Source organism: Echinops telfairi, unplaced genomic scaffold (assembly GCF_000313985.2).
Source record: "Echinops telfairi isolate 266 unplaced genomic scaffold, ASM31398v2 ScPeMD7_7420;HRSCAF=8458, whole genome shotgun sequence".
In the NCBI taxonomy this organism is placed as follows: domain Eukaryota; kingdom Metazoa; phylum Chordata; class Mammalia; order Afrosoricida; family Tenrecidae; genus Echinops; species Echinops telfairi.
In genome coordinates, this window is record NW_022111320.1 from 6,177,363 (window position 1) to 6,194,718 (window position 17,356).

The 17,356-nt window shown below is 38.9% G+C and overlaps 1 protein-coding gene across 1 annotated transcript in view; it reads right to left on the reverse strand.

Moving 5' to 3' along the window:
* IFT80 (intraflagellar transport 80) overlaps positions 1-17,356 on the reverse strand; it is a 183,342-nt gene that overhangs the window by 134,283 nt on the left and 31,703 nt on the right. Inside the window, exon 4 of the mRNA XM_004704111.2 lies at positions 1,456-1,566. Coding sequence (XP_004704168.1) covers positions 1,456-1,566 — 111 coding nt within the window. The remainder of the gene's footprint in view (positions 1-1,455; positions 1,567-17,356) is intronic.

A 17,356-nucleotide genomic window follows, 5' to 3' on the forward strand; every position in this document is an offset into this window, starting at 1 on the left:
TCCTTCAGCACAGTGGCAACTAAAGTAGAAGACAACTTTTTTCAACAGATTGACTAAAAGGGGAAGGAAGAAAGAGGAAGTTGTAACTAGAGAGACCAGCTTCCTTAAGAGAGAGGTTTGTTTCTTTCTGCTTCATTTTGAAACAGATACAACATTTGAACATATTTCTATGCTGAAAAACAAAACACTGGAAAAGTTGAAGATGCAGGTAACAGAAGGGACAACTTGCTGAGAAAAATCCTAGAGAATGTCTACGGCATAGGTGTGATGGTTTTACATTTTTATCCTGTAAGTTTTTTCTTATTCCTCCTTTAAGTTGTTGTTCCATTGTTTGGTGCGACCAAGTTGGTTCCAAGTTATAGGGGCCCCATAAAAACAGATTGGACACTGCTTGGCCTGAGTCCTCCATCCTCACAATTGTTAGGTTTCAGCTCATTGCTGCAGTCACTGTGTTAATCCATCTCTTTTGATGGTCTTCTTTTTTGCTGACTTTACCAAGCATGATGTCCTTTTCCAAGTACTGGTCTCTGCTGGTAACATGTCCAAAGAATGTGAGATGAAGTCTAGCCACCCTTGCTTTTTAAAGAGCTTTCTGGTTTAATCCCCCTCTTCAAGAATGGGAGTTGTACTTACGCCTTTCTAGTGAATAGATTGTAGGGGAAATTATGGTTTATGACTTCTGAGATTACGTAATACAGCAGACAGCAGGTCTGTCTTGCTCACTCTTGGCTCATTCACTCTAGGGGAGAGCCAGCTGCCATGTGAGAACAGCTGCCAAGTGGCTCTATGTAGAGGCATGTGGAGGAATTGAGGTCTCCTGATGAGCCAATGAGGAACTATTGCCTCTTACCAATAGCCATGTGAATGAGGCAGGCAACCCTATGTGATTGCAGCCTCATCCAATATCCTTACTACAATATCATGCTAGACTGAGCCAGACAGCTATCCTGCTCAGGACCACAGGAACTGTGAGTTAATGTGTATTTAGTATTTCAGATTGCTAACTGTTGGAGTAATTTGATATACAACAAAAGATAATACATAAAGATGTGAATCCTTGGTGTAGGGCAAAAGATGAGAAATGCAAGGTGAAATGAGAAATGCATCAGTTAAATGAAAATTTTCCCTTCATACTTAACTGCACTACAGCCTTCTTTGACTGAACATTCTTCGTTAAGTCCCAAAGAAAGCTAATGGTAACATTTAAATAGCAGTCTAGAGCAATACTGTACTAATAATATCTGTTATAGACGCAAAAGACATTATTACTAAATTAAAATGTTCTCCTCCTTTGAAAATGTTTCTTTAAAAATAATATTTAAAATGTAACTTCTTGAGAAACGATGTACAAATGTGCTTTACACAATTGATGTGTGTATGGATTGGGATAACAGTTGTATGAGCCCCTAATAAAATGTTAAAAAAAAAAAAATGTAACTTTTGCAGACCACTTACCTGTAACTAATGCTGTTCCTTCATAATTCCATCTTCCTGCAAGTATCGCTCCACAGTGAGCTTCTACACTCTTTTCCACTCTTCCTAACTTGGAAATCAGGTGAAATTTACCTAAAAGAAGTTATACTTTGAGGAATCTATTTAATGAATTTATTTAGTCGGTGAACATTTATTGATTACCTTCTATTAGTTAGCATAGTATTAGGCCCCAGAAACATCAGGGTAATTAATGCAAAATAATCCTTACTCTCAACAAACATGCAGATAGATTAGAAAACAGCACAAAAACAAAATTATAAAACTATGAGACAGTGCTATAAAAAATATGCCTTTGAGAGTGGCGATACCGGGAAGGTGGAGGGAGGGTGGGGTGGAAAGGGGACAACAATTGTAAGGATCTACATATAACCTCCTCCCTGGGAAACGGACAACAGAAAGGTGGGTCGAGGCATCGGACAGTATAAGATATGACAAAATAATAATAATTTATAAATTATCAAGGGTTCATGAGGGAGGAAGAGCGGGGAGGAAGGGGCAAAAATGAAGAGCTGATATCAAGAACTCCAGTGGAAAGCATATGTTTTGAGAATGATGACGGCAACAAATGTACAAATGTGCTTGATAGAACAGATGGATGTATGGATTGTGATAAGAGCTGTACGAGCTCCCAATAAAATTACATATATATGCCTGTCAGTTTGTCATAGTGGAGGCTTGTGTGTGGCTGTGTTGCTAAAAGCTATGTCACTGGTATTTCAAATACCAGCAGGGTCACCCAAAGTGCACAGGCTTCCACAGAGCACCCAGACTAAGAACAGACTACAAAGAAGGAATAGGCTGTTAGCCTCTGGAATTCAGAGGAAATTAGCCACTGAAAACCCTGTGGGCAGCGTGGAACATTGTCAGCTACTGAACACCTCATGACTAAAAGTAAAACTTTGTCAGAGACAGTGCCATAGATGAAACCCTAAGGTCAAAAGTCACTCACAATATGACTAAGGAAGAGCTGTCTTCTCAAAGCAGAGCCAACCACAGTGCCATGGAGAGAGGACAGCCTGTTGGAGTATTTTCATTTGCTGACAGGGCAAGACGCAAAATGAGAAAGAAAAGCTGCCAACATCAATGAGTAACTGGAACTTGGAATGTACGTAGTATGAATCCAGGAAAACTGTAAGTCATTACAAATTAAATAGTATGGGCAAAAATCTATATTTTAGGCATCAATGACCTGAAATGGACTCGTATTGTTCATTTTTACTCACAAATGCCAGGAATGACAGATGTAAGAGGGATGACATTGCATTCATTGTCAAAAAAGACATTTCAAGATCTTCCTTGAAATACAGACCTTTTGTGATAGGATAATGTTTATCCACATGTAAGGAAATCAAATCAATACAACTATTACTCAAATGTATGCACCAACCATGAAAGGTAGTGAAGAAGAAATTGAAGAATTCCACCAATGACTTCAATCGGAAATGGACTGAACATGCAATTAAGATGCACTGACAGTGATTGGTGATTGGAATGAAAATGTTGGAAATAAAGATGAAGGAATAGTAGTTGAAAAATATGAACTTGAAGATGTTGGTAGACTTCTTCAATTTCTTCATCACTACTTTTATGGTTGGTGCATAAAGTTGAATTAGAGTTGTATTGATTGGATTTCCTTAAAGGCAGATAGATATAATCTGACCACAAATACCATGGTGGATTTAGCAAGATGCTTTCTGACCATGAGTGTCACACTATTCCTCTTCATTATGTTGTTCCTGGGACAATAAATCATATGATTTTCGGATTCCAAATGGCCAGTCCCAATGCATTTCCGCTCACTAATGCCTCCGTCATCGATCTTCATGCGTTCCATTTCATTTTTGACCGCTTCCAATTCTGCCAAATTCATACTTCACACATTAAGGGTTCCAATAATTAGAAGATATTTGCAACTGTTTCTCTTTATCTTGAGTGGTGCCCCATCAGCAAATGAAGATGCCGGAGGCTCCACTTCCACAGGCTTTCTCTGACTCATGTCACCATAGTTGACTCCCCTCCAAAAAATCATTTCTTCAGTCACATTTCAGTTGCCTTTGGACCAGAGAGGCCCATCCTCCAGGAGTATCTTCCTTTCTTTAGCTTTTGAAAATGTTTCAAACCTATGCAGAAGGTTTTCAGAGGCTTCTTCTTCCCAAGTGGGAAGCCAAGTCCTTCTTCATTGTTCTTTGTCTGGAAGCCTGTTCCCTTTGGGTGCGCCTGCTGGCATCTGAAATACCAGGGACATAGCTGCCAGCATCACAGCAACACACAAGCCGCCACAGTCCAGCAAACTGACAGACAAGAGATAGCCAGTTTCATTTCTATTACCAAGTTCATTTCTATCACCAAGTTGGGAACAAAGAGGTAGGACCAATAGTTGGAAACTAGGGACTTGTTGATAGAAATTAAGTTGGAGATCGCATAATAGAATTTTGCAAAACTAATGACTTGTGCATAGCAAATGCCTATTTTCAACAACACAAAAGGCAACTACTACACACATGAACTTCCTCGAGTGGAATAAATCAAATTGACTACATCTGTGGGAAACACGATGGAGACACTCAATATCAGCAACTGAAACCACACCATGGCCCATCCATGGAAAAGACCATCAATTGCTCTTATGTAAGTTCAGGATAAAGCCAAAGAAAAGTAAAACAAATCCACAAGAGTCAAAATATGACCTCGAGTCTATCCCACCTGAATTTCGAGTACATCTCAAGAACAGATTTGACACACTGAAAACTAATGACAGACTATCTGATGATCTGTGGTAGAACATCAAAACCATGAAGCATGAAGAAAGCAAAAGATCATTAAAGAGGAAGGAAAGCTAGATCAAAGAGACTCTCCCATAAGAGACTCTGAAACTTGCTCTTAATCATAGAGTAGCTAAAGCAAATGGAAGAAAAAATGGAGTCCAGGAACTGAGTAGAAAATTTCAAAGTTAAGCTCGAGACAACAAAGCCAAATATTACAATGAAATGTGCAAGGACCTGGAAGAAGAAAACCAAAAGGGAAGAACATGCTCAGCATATTTGAAACTGAAAGAACTCAAGACAAATTTCAAGCTTCGAGTTGCAATTTTGAAAGATTCAACAGGCAAAATATTGAATGATGCAGGAAGCATCAAGAGAAGATGGAAAGAATACACAGCCATGAAACCAAAAGAAACTACTCGACATTCCACCATTTCCGGAAATAGCACTTGAGCAAGAACCAATGGATCTTTACGAAGAAGTTCAAACAGCACTGAATGCATTAGCCAAAATCAAGACTCAAGGAATTGTGAGAATACCCATTGAGATGTTTCAGAAAGCTGAAGAAGCACTAGAAGCACTTATTTGTCTATGCCAGGAAATTTGGGAGAGAGCTACTTGGCCAGCTGACTGGAAGAGATCCATATTTGTACCTATTCCAAAGAAAGGTGGCCCAGCAGAATGCTCCAACTATAGACTGATGCCATTGATATTGCACACAAGAAAAATTTTAAGATCACCCAGCAATGGTTGCAGTAGTACATGGACAGGGAATTGCCAGAAGTTCAGGCTGAATTCAGAAGAGGATGTGAAACAAAGGGTATCATTGTTGATGTTAGCTGGATTTTGGCTCAAAGCAGAGAATGACAGAAATATGTTTACTTGTGTTTTATTGACTATGCAAGGCATTCAACTGTGTGGATCAAAACAAACTGTGGATAACCTTGAGAAGAATGATGAGAATTTGGGACCACTTCATTGTGCTTATGAGGAACTTGTATATGGATCAAGAGGCAGTTGTGCAAACAGGACAAAGGAATACTACATGGTTTAAAATCAGGAAAGGTGTGTTTCAAGGTTGTATCCTCTCACCATACTTGTTCAGTGTGTATGCAAAGAAAATCATCAAAGAAGCTGAACTTTGTGAAGAAGAATGTAACATCAGGATTGGAGGAAGGCTTATTAACAACCTGCAGTATGCAGATGGCACAACCTTGCCTGCTGAAAGTGAGGAGGACTTGAAGCACAGGCTGATGAAGATCAAGGATAGTAGCCTTCAGTTTGGATTACAATGCAATGTAATGAAGAACCTAAACCTCACAACTGGGTCAATAGGTAACATCATGATAAATGGAGAAAAGGTTGAAGTTATCAAGGATTTTGTCTTACTTGGGTCCACAATCAATATTCACGGAAGCAGGAGTCAAGAGATCAAAAGACATATTGCATTAGGAACATCTGCCGCACAAGACCTCTCTGGAGTACTGAAGAGCAAGGATGTTATTTTCAAGAACTAAGGTACGCCTGACCCAAGCCATGGTATTCTCCATTCCATCATATGCATGCGAAAGTTGAACATTGAATAAGAAGGACAGGATAAACAATCTGGAGGAGAAAACAACGGGACTGACGGTTCTGGGGGGCCTTGGGAGAGGGGAAGGTGGGGGAAAGGAAGTGGTTATTAACAACCCCAGGGACAAGTGAACAACAAGTGATCCAAAATTGATGGCGAGGAGGGTGTAGGAGGACTGGTAGGGCTTGATCAAGGGCAATGTAACTGAGAGGTATTACTGAAAGCCAAATGAAGGCTGAACATGATAGTGGGACAAGAGGTAAGTAAAAGGAAATAGAGGAAGGAAATAGGAGGCAAAGGGCAGTTATAGAGGTCTAAATAAAGGCATGCACATATGTAAATATATTTATATATGATGATGGGGAAATAGATCTAGGTGTATATATTTATAGGTGTAGTATTAAGGTAGCAGATGGACATTGGGCTGCCGCTCAAGTACTCCCTCAATGCAAGAACACTTTGTTCTATTAAACTGGCATTCCATGATGCTCACCTTCCCAATAGATCGCTGAAGAAAAAGCAGGTGCATAAGCATATGTGGTGCAGAAAGCTAATGGTGCTCGGCTATCAAAAGATATAGAATCTGGGGTCTTAAAGGACTGAAAATAAACAAGCAGCCATCTAGCTGAGAAGCCACAAAGCCCACATGGAAGAAGTACACCACCAGCCTGTGCGATCAAGAGGTGTCAATAGGATCAAGTATCAGGCATCAAAGAACAAAAAATCATACCGTTCTGAATGAGGGGGTGTGTAGAGTGTAGACCCAAAGCCCATCTGTAGGCAAGTGGACATCCCATCACAGAAAGGTTACAGGGAGGAGATGAGCCAGTCAGGGTGTAGTATAGCACTGATGAAACATACAACTTTCCTCTAATTCTTTAATGCTTCCCACCCCTCTCCCCACTATCATGATCCTAAATCTACCTTACAAATCCAGCCAGACCAGAAGACGTACACTGGTATAGATCAGAGCTGGAAACACAGGGAATCCAGGACAGATAAACCCCTCAGGAGCAATAATGAGAGTAGAGATACCAGGAGGATAAGGGGAAGGTGGGGGAGAAAAGGGGAACCAATCACAATGATCTACATATAACCCCCTCCCTGTGGGGCAGACAACAGAAAAGTGGGTGAAGGGAGGCATCAGACAGTGTAAGACATGAAAAAATAATAATGATTTATAAATTATCAAGGGTTCTTGAAAGAGGGAGGGTGGAGTAGGGAGTGGGGTAAAATGAGAAGCTGATACCAAGGGCTCAAGTAGAAAGAAAATGTTTTGACAATGATGATGGCAATGAGTGTACAAATGTGCTTGACACAATGGATGGATGGATGGGTTGTGATAAGAGTTGTACGAGCCCCAATTTAAAAAAACAAAAATTTCTTTGGGAAAAAAAAAAGAATAAGGAAGACAGAAGAATCGATGCATTTGAATTGTGGTGCTGGAGAAGAATATTGAATGTACCATGGACTGCTGAAAAGACAAAGTTATCTGCATTGGAAGAAGTAAGGCGAGAGTGCTCCTTAGGGGCAAAAAATGGCAAGACTTCATCTTGCATCCTTTGGACATATTGTCAGGAGAGACCAAGTCCCTGGAGAAGGACATCATGTTTGATAAAGTTGAGGGGCAACCAAAAAGAGGAAGGCCCTCAATGAGATGCACTGACACAGTGGCTGCAGCCATGGGCTCAGCCACAGGAACAATTCTGACGATAGTGCAGGACCATGCAGCAATTCATTCTGCTGTGCACAGGCTTACTCACTATGGAGCTGGAGCCAACTCGATGGCACTTAACAGCACCATCACCACCACCAGCCTAAGCCTGAAATTGATCAAACACAATCAAGATGCTTGCTAATTATTGACAATTGGAATGCAGAAGTTCAAAACAAAGAAGGAACAGTGGTTGGAAAATATTGTCTCGGAACAAAACAAATCAGATATTATATGATAGAATTGGGCAAAACCAATGACTTCTTCATCAAAAATATAGTTTTTCAAAAAGGCAAAAGGTGACTATACACATGGACTTCTTCAGATGGAATATACAGAAAGCAAATTAATATCTGTGGGAAGGGATGATGGAGAAGCTCAATATCAACAGCTAAAACAAGGTCAGGAGCCGACTGTGGAAAGACAATCAATTGATCATATGTAAGTTCAGATTGAAGTTGAAGAAAACAAAAACAAGTCCAGGAGAGCCAAAATACAAGAGGGCACACCCCCCAAACAACCCAAGAAACGCCCCCGCCCCCTTCCACCCAAAGCTATGTATTTAAATTTTTTTAAAAAACAACCTTATCACCTTCAAAGTACTCTCCATTACACTTAATAAATACACTTTTCAAATCTGCGATTCCATTCTTGGAAACATTTTTCAAACTCATCTGTTTGGATGGCTAACAGCACCTCCCTCGGGTTTTTTTTCTTCACCTCTCCTACGTCATCAAATCACTGTCCTTTCTTGTCCCTCTGCATTCACAGGAACAAAAAGAAGTCACAAAGAGTGAGGCCAGGTGAGTAAGGTGCATGGAACATGAAAGCCATGCTATTATTTGCTCAAAACTGGCACACTGAGATGACTGATTGAGCAGGTGTATTGTTGTGGTGGCAAAACCAGTCCCTCGTCTGCCACAATTCAGGCCTTTTTTGTCACACGCCGTTCCATAATCTTTTCAGAACCTCTAAATAGAAAGTTTGGTTAGCAGTCTGACCTGGTGGAACAAACTCCAAATGTACCACGAGTTGACATTTTCATCCATTTGGGAAGTTGAGGGATGGCAAAAATGAGGTTTGTCATCAATCTACATTTTACCTTTTTTGATATTAGTAAGCCAGTCATACACTTGAGTTTTAAGATAGTGCTGTCCTTGTAAGCTGTGTTCCACATCACAACCATTTCTGCATTTTTCCCAAGCACGAAACAAAATTTCACAGCTGCACACTGTTCTCTTAAATCAGCCATCACAATAATGAGGTTCTAGTGAAACTGCTTTCACAAAAAATTTCACTGTGACCAGAGAGAACCTTCCCAGGTGATGCCACTGGGTGCACTAACTCAGAGCGAGTTGCTCTATGCTTGCCTAGTGGGAAAAATGCACACTATGAAAGCTCCGCCCGGTGGAGCTTTTTCCCGTTTTGGGGGTGTACCCCCCTCGTATGACCATAAGTATATCGCATCTAAATTTGGAGAACATCTCACGAGCAGACATACTGTGTTAAACTAATGACAGAAGACCAGAGGAATTGTGGGATGACATCAAGAACATAAGCAAAAGGAAAAGCAAAAGGAAATTAAAATGACACTAAAGAAAGAAAAAAAGAAAGATCAAAGTGGATGCCAGAGGAGACTCTGAAACTTGTTCTTAATCATAGAGTAGCTAAGGAAAATGGGGAAAAAAGAAATCAAAGAACTGAACAAGAAATCTCAAAGGGCAACTCAAGAGGACAAAGTAAATATTAAAATGAAATGTGCAAGGACCTAGAGTTAGAAAACCAAGGAAGAAGATGCTCAGCATATCTAAACTTGAAAGAACTCAAGGAAAAAAGTAAGCTTTGTGTTGCAATATTGAAAGATTCTATGGGCAAAATAATGAGGCAGAAAGCAGCGAAAGAAGATACAGAATATGGAAAGAAAACACAGAGTCACTGCACCAAAAAGAACTAGTCAACATTCAACCATTTCAACAGGAAGAACTAATGGTACTACAAGAAGAAGTTCAAATTGCAGATAGTATTAACCAAAAACAAGGCTCCAGAAACTGATGGAATACCAACTGAAATGTCCCAACAAGGTGATGAAGCACCGGAAGCACTCACTCATCTATGCCAGGAAGTTTGGAAGACAGTTACTTGCCCAACTGGCTGGAAGAGATTCATATTTGTACCCATTCCAAAGAAAGGTGTCCCAATAGAGTGCTCAAATTATATAACAATATCATTAATAACACATGTGAGTAAAAGTTTGCTGAAGATCATCCAACAACAGTTGCAACAGTACCTTTACAAGGAAGCTGCCAGAGGTTCAGGCCAGATTCAGAAGAGGATGTGGAAAATCATTTCTAATGTCAGATAGATCTTGGCTGAAAGTAGATAACACCAGAAAGAGGTTTACTTGTGTGTCATTGACTATGCCAAGGCATTCAACTGTGTGTATAACTATGGATAGCTTTGAAAATAATGAAAATTTCAGAACACCATTGTGCTCATGCAGAACCTTTACATGAATCAAGACGTAGTTGTGTGACCAGAACAAGGGAATACTATATGGTTTAAAATCAGGAAAAATGTGCAGAAGGGTTAGACCTTATCATCGCATTTATTAAACATGTATGCTGAGCAAATAGTCATAGAACCTGGATTATACTAAAATAATGCTGCATCAGGAGTATAGGAAGAATTATTTTGTGATATGCAGATAACACAACCCTGCTTGCTGAAAGTGAAGACTTGAAACATTTGCTGATGAAGATGAAGGATTGTAGCCTTCAGTATAGATTACAACTCATTGTAAAGAAAATTTTTCACAACTGTATCAATAGGTAACATGATAAATAGAGAAAAGATTGACATTGTGAAGGATTTCATCAATGCTCATAAAAGCAGTAGTCAAGAGATCAAATGACTCGGTAAGTCTGCTGCTCAAGACCTCTGTAAAGTGGTGAATGGAAGGATGGTACTTTGAAGACTAGAGTGTCTGACTCAAGCCATGGCACTTTAAGTCGCCTCATCTGCATGTGAAAGTTGGACATTGAATAAGGAAGATAGAGAAAACTGATGCATTTGAACGATGACGTCAGAGAAAAATATTGAAAGTACTATGGGCTGCCAAAAGAACAATTAGATCTGTCTGAAGTATAACCAGAATGTTCCTAAGAGGCAAGAAGGGCAAGACTTCATCTCACACGCTTTGGACATGTTATCAGGAGATATTAATCCCTGGAGGACATCATTCTTGGTAAATAGGAGGGGCAGCAGGAAAGAGAGAGGCCCTGGACAAGATGGATTGTTATAGCGACTGCAACAAAGGATGGGCAATAAAATTTGCTGGGATATGTCAAGACAGACTTATATTTAAGCAGAGTTTTGTAGTTAAGCTCTTTAGAAAACTTGGAAAAAGTGTAGAGGAGATAAGCCAGGATAGTTAAATGGATAGTCTTGGGTTTTTAAATTTTTGTCTATTATGATTTTACCTCAAACCAAAATCCTCACAATCAGACCAATAGATGATATTATGATAAGTGGAGAAAAGATTGAAGTTATCAAAATTTTCATTTTATTTGGACCCGCGATCAATACCCATGGGGGCAGCAGTCAAAACAATCAAATGACATCTTGCATTTGGTAAATCTGATGCACAAGACACTTTAAAATGTTTAAAGAGCAAGGCTGTCACTTTGAGAACTTAGGGACACGCGACTCAAATCATCACGTTTTCAATTGCTTCATCTCTATGGGAAAGTTAAACTATGAATAAGTAAGAAATCAGAGGAATTGGTGTATTTGAATTACTTTGTTGTTGATGAAGAATACTGAGTACCTTACATGGGCTGCCAGAAGAAATTAAATACAACAACAACAACAAAAACCTTCTTGGAAGAAGTACAATAAGAATGCTCCTTAGAAGCGAGAATGGCAAGATTTTGTCTCACAAGCTTTAGATACATGGTCAGTAGAAACCTGTCCCTACAGGACACCACCCTTGGCAAAGTAGAAGGTCAGCAAAAAATAAGTAGGCCCTCGATGTAAAGGACTGACACAATGGATGCAACAATAGGCTGAAACATAACAACAATCCTGAGGATGCCACAGGACTGGGCAGTGTTTCCTTATGTTGGACAGAGGCCACTGAGTCAGAACCAACTTGAAGGAGGCTCATGACACTATGTAATTTTACACTCTGCCAAGTGTCAGCTAGGCAAAAAGAAGGAATTGACTTAGTTGCTGTCCTCAAGAAGTTTACATACACATATATTAGCAAAAAGCAAAAAGAACTTTAATGGACATATGCAAAGATGTTAAGAGGACAAATCAACTAAGCAATAAGTGGTGCAGGAAGCTGAAAAAGGATCAGTATGGTTTGGAATGATCAAGAAGCCTAGTAATATACCAAGTAATAAAAATAATAAAGTACAATGAAAGTATTACATTTTTCCAAAATTGAAAAAAAAATCATTTTGGCAGTAAAAGAATAATGTAGCAATGAACATTAGCTACCCAAACAAAATTTCACTCTGAGAAACGATGTACAAATGCGCTTTACACAATTGATGTGTGTATGGATTGGGATAACAGTTGTATGAGCCCCAAATAAAATGATTTTTTTAAAAGAAAAATAAATAAATAAATAAATTTTAAAAAAAAATTTCACTCTGAGGCAGTGGTTCTCAACCTGTGGGTCGTGATCCCTTTGGGGGTCAAACAACTCTTTCATAAGGATCGCCCAATTCATAATAGTAGCAAAATTACAGTGATGAAGTAGCAACAAAAATAATTTTATGGTGGGGGGGGGGTCACCATAACATGAGGAACTGTATTAAAGGGTCACGGCAGGCATTGGGAAGGTTGAGAACCACTGCTCTGAAGCTTTATTTTACTTCATTCACTTTCAACTTGAGGCTTTTAAAGATTCAGAGTGAATATTAACAAGTCACTAAAAACATAATTTAAGTCAGATGCTTAAAATAGCTTTAAAACATTTAATTAGCAATGTGGTAGTTACATAATCTGGTGTTAGTTTGAGCATTAAGAATGTAGGGGTGGAGTGTAGCCTGTCAATCAGAATATACCCAATGAGGCCTCTGTGTGGGCATGGCCTTCTCCTAAGGATTCTGGGAATTCCTGTATTTCTTCCTTGGAGGCGGGAGACACTCTCTCTGCTCACTCCCTGGGAGACATTGCAGCTGACAAGACACATGGAGCTATGCTTGTGCCCTGAACTGGAGGAGTCATGTGGAAACCCCTGCCAGCACTGAGATGCCTCTACTGCCAGAGATCCACAAGAATTTTCACCCACTGGCCTGTGATCTTCCTGCATTCAGTATCATCGCATGTGTTGCATGACTCCGAAGAGGAATTTATAGACCGGTACTGGACATATGGGCTATTATCAGACTTATGGGCTTGGACTGGACTGGGCTGGGATGTTTTCTTAACGTATAATTACTCTTTATATAAAGCTCTTTCTTATACATATATGAGTGCTTATGAATTTGTTTCTCTAGGCTACCCAGACTAACATAAGCAACTTCTGGTTATTTCATTGACCACCTACCCATTCCCATCAAAAAGTCACTCTCTCTTCCTACACCCTTTATGTATAGCTGTTAGAGTGTGTTTTATTGACCTAGCATTTCTTCTGAGCAAGGGTTCATGTCTTACATTTTTACTTGAAAAAATGTTTTTACATAACCAGCACTTGTGAAATTTTAAGATTTAGTGACCATAAGTATGAGTAGGTGAACAAAGTGACTGAGTTATAATCTAATAATATAGTCCTTCTAACCATAATCCCTTATGCCATATAATTCTGGATTTTGTACACCTGTGGCTGTGGTCCCATTTTGGTGGGGAGGGCATTGTCTGCTAATAAACAGGAACGGCATGAGAATGTGTTCTGATCTTAGTAGAGAATGGAATAAGACCACAGTCTTTAGTGGTTATCTTTTCCTATTACTTACAACGATGTAAGGAATTATATGCTACTGCTGAGAGAGAAAACTTTCTGGAATGACCTGGGAAAAAGCCTAGCTGATCAAGATTAGTAGGAGGTCAATGCCTACTGGAAATATCTTGCCAGACACTCCAGATCATATGTGCATAAATAAAATACAGATCGGGAGTGGAGAAGAGATGATTACATTTGAGTGAAATTTTATTGCACCATGTAGCTCCCACCAAATGACTTTTCCCTGCAGAGTCTGATAAGGAAGGGGAAGATAGTGATAGGATTCACCTGTGAGTAATTGTGAACAGGATCTCTGCAATGCAATCCAGAGCTCACACTGGGAAGCAGTGGGGGGTGAGCTCATCACAGGCAAGAGACAGGATGGAGTGCATCCTCTGGCTCCAGCATCTGGCCCCGCCTGACCTTCGGGTTTTGGACTGAACTGCACCCACCACGAGTCATTTCCTCGAATTTTTGTGAGTTTTGTGGGCCACCAGCCATTCACACAGTCCAGAGATGTGAGAGTAAATACTCAGGCAGGAAAGAGGAATGGAGCTGACTATCATCTTGCAAGAGTTGAATTTGGGGGACTTTTTCAATCTCCAACTCCTTGGGACTAATTTGGTATTAATTTCCACAAAAGAAATTATTCCCAGACTGACCTACTTTGACATTATCCTTGGCATTGATTTTCTAGGCCTTCATGCATAAGGTACCATTTTCCTTTAGCTAATTATCCCATTAGTACCATCTGCTTTTCCTCATTCTTTCCTTTCACTTTGTATTTACCAGTATGCTATTTTTAAAAATGTAATAGAATTACTTTGAATACAACTGTCTTTCTAGTCTTTCTGAAACTAAAACTAATTTGAATATATTTTAATCTATTCTTTAAGCTGTCTTTGATAATTATTTCTTTTTTACAGGTCTGTTTTAGTAAATGTTAGCGTATTACCTGATCTCTAATACCAGGTGATCCATAATACTTATTGAACATGATGAACAAATTCATCACCAAAGAAAGTAGCCAAGCAATTCTTGAACCAGAATTAACATTCTCAGAAAACATCTTTTTTTCAAAAGAAGTTTATAGATTTAGATTACTGATATATCTTGTCTTATAAACTTAATACTGAATTTTCTATTACAAAGATCACTCTTCCCTCCCATGACCTTAGAGAAGACATATTCTAGAATAACAGAGGCCAGCTCTGCAGATTTGGTGCTCAGCAAATCTCTGACCTTTGTATTTTATCTGTTACAAATTGTTTGAATAGCATAGCTAAAATAAAGTATAAACATAAAATTATATAAGTCAAATATTTTAAAGCCTACTATTATCATTTAGGTTCTTCTATATACCTTTCCCAGCTTTTTGACACGTTTTTTAAAATGTTAGACCTAATTAAAAAAAAAATGTTAGACCAAGACTAGAGCTCAATTTATTTTCAATTATTTCCTGGAAGTAGACTAGAAAGTAAATGTAACCAAGGAGTCATTTATTCATTCATTTATCAGGTTGATTCAAATGGATCATTTAAGTAAAAATGATAAATATCTAAGCCCTGAAGAACAAAATTAATTTCTCATTTATTAAATAAAGCATAAATTACAGTTTTAAAAAATGTTAAGAAAAAGAATGGAGCAAGATTAAAAATACATGAAATGACATCTGGAACTATTGTCTTGAGGTAATCTTCAAACCTTAAACCAAAACTATCCCTTGAAGTCTTCTTACAACTCAAGAATAGTTGGGGCATTAAGTTTTGGGGTTTTTCTAAATTTTTTATTGTGGATTAGGTGAGGGTCTCCATATCAGATCATTTTTGTACTCAACAACTTTAACAACTTATCAACCCATTAGTTTGTTCTGCATCTTCCTGTTTTTTTCCACCTCCCTTTTAGTTATTATCTTCCCCTTCACCAAGTTAACACCTGTCTACCTTCTACTCTATTAACTCCCTTTGCCTGCTTGCCCCTCCCACCTCGAGTAACCATCAAAGCCTATTCCTAGTGGTTTGGTAACCTTCATCTTAATTTTTTTATTTATGAGTGGTCTTACACATTTGTCCTTTGTGATTAACTTCACTCTGCATAATGACCTCCAAATCCATCCAAGTCATGAGGTGTCGCAGTGCCATCATTACTCTGTAGTGATGCTTAGAATTCCACTGTGTGTATGCGCCAAAGTTTGTTTCGCCATTCTTCCACTGATAGGCATTTTGCTTGTTTCCATTTTCTTGCTATTGTGAATAATGCTGCCCTCAACATGGGCGTGCATACATCTGCTCATATTACCACTCATATTTTTCTAGAATACACCAAAGAGAAGGTGATTGCTGGTCTTATGGTTTTTCTATTTCCAGCTGCTTGAGGACAGGCTGTGCTGCTTTCCATATAGAGCGTATAGTTTTACAATCCCTCCAGTAGTACATCAGGGTTCCAGTCTCTCTGTATCCTCTCGAGCATTTGTAATGTTGTTTTATTGAACTTCGCTATCAAGGATATTAATATCTCTTAAGATTTATGTGTATGGTTAAAAAAAAAGGTCCAATGGACTAATGGGCCATGCAAACACTGGTCTCCACAACCCTGAGACCAGAATTCGATGGATCCTGCCTACCATTACCAAGTGCTCTAGCAAATATCAGAATAAAAAGTTCTGGGGCGGGGAGAAAATATGGAGCATACCTTATCTTTTGATCTCTCTTTTGATCCATTTAAAATTTGTTCTAGTTTTTAATATTTTCTGCTTTTTTATTTGAGGTGTTTTTATCTGTTTTACTTTGTTATGAGTTTTCTAAAATGTTTCTCTGTATATAAAATCTAAAATAGGTCAATCTAATGAGACACTAACTGGATGAATGGTTCCGTGGGGGTATGGCAAGGGAGTCTGTGGGGAAATGGCGAGCGTGTACTATGAGTACAAGAATCAAGAAAATGATGGGTGCAGGAAAGGGGAAAAAATTCAAGGAAATTCTCTAAAACTGTTTATAGTGATGATTGTTCAAAGCTTTTTGATGCGATTGAACTATTGAATTACATGATATGTAAATTATATGCCAATAAAACTGATGAAAAAACTAAGACCAGTCTTACTGATCAGAAACAGACTATGGCCTTTAGTAACCCTTCAGGTCTGGAGCAGAACTCAACCATTTAAGATCAAAAGGCAAAGTTTTGAGAGGAAAGAAGGAACAATGGAACGAAATGGGGAAGAAGTGGGATAAAGATGTCTATGAACAAACTGCAAAATATACATGAATTGTTAGATGTAAAACTGATGATTTGCTTTGTAAACCTTCATTTAATTCACAATACAAAGGTGTTGTTCTTTAAAAATATATATGGAATCAAAGGAGCCCTGGTGGCACTATGGTTAATGAACTCAGCTGCCAACTGCAAGGCTGGTAGTTCAAACCTACTTACTGCTCCACAAAAGAAATATGTGGAGACTTCTGTCATGATTAGCAGTGCTGGGTCAGAATTCAACTACCGGTAATTGGCAACTGGGTTTATTATATGGGTTCAAACTAACAAGCGCAAGACCAAAGATTACTTAAGAAACAGGGCAGTGAGTTTGGGGAGGAAGAACGAGAAAAGAGACAAATAGCTGTACAAGTTGAAGGCTATAACCATTGTCACTAAACCATACATGTAGAAACTGTTGAGTAAGGACACATGGGTAAGTCAAAAAGTATTGCTAGCATGGTTCCAGTTCAAACATGCACAGGTTTATTTCATGTTTAAATAATGTCTCTGTGGTCAGATGGCTGCAGACCAGTTCTCTCAGTGAAATTCTGGTCTTAGTCTTGTCAGGGTGCCTTCAAAAAAGGACCAATCTCCTCCCCAACCTCCCA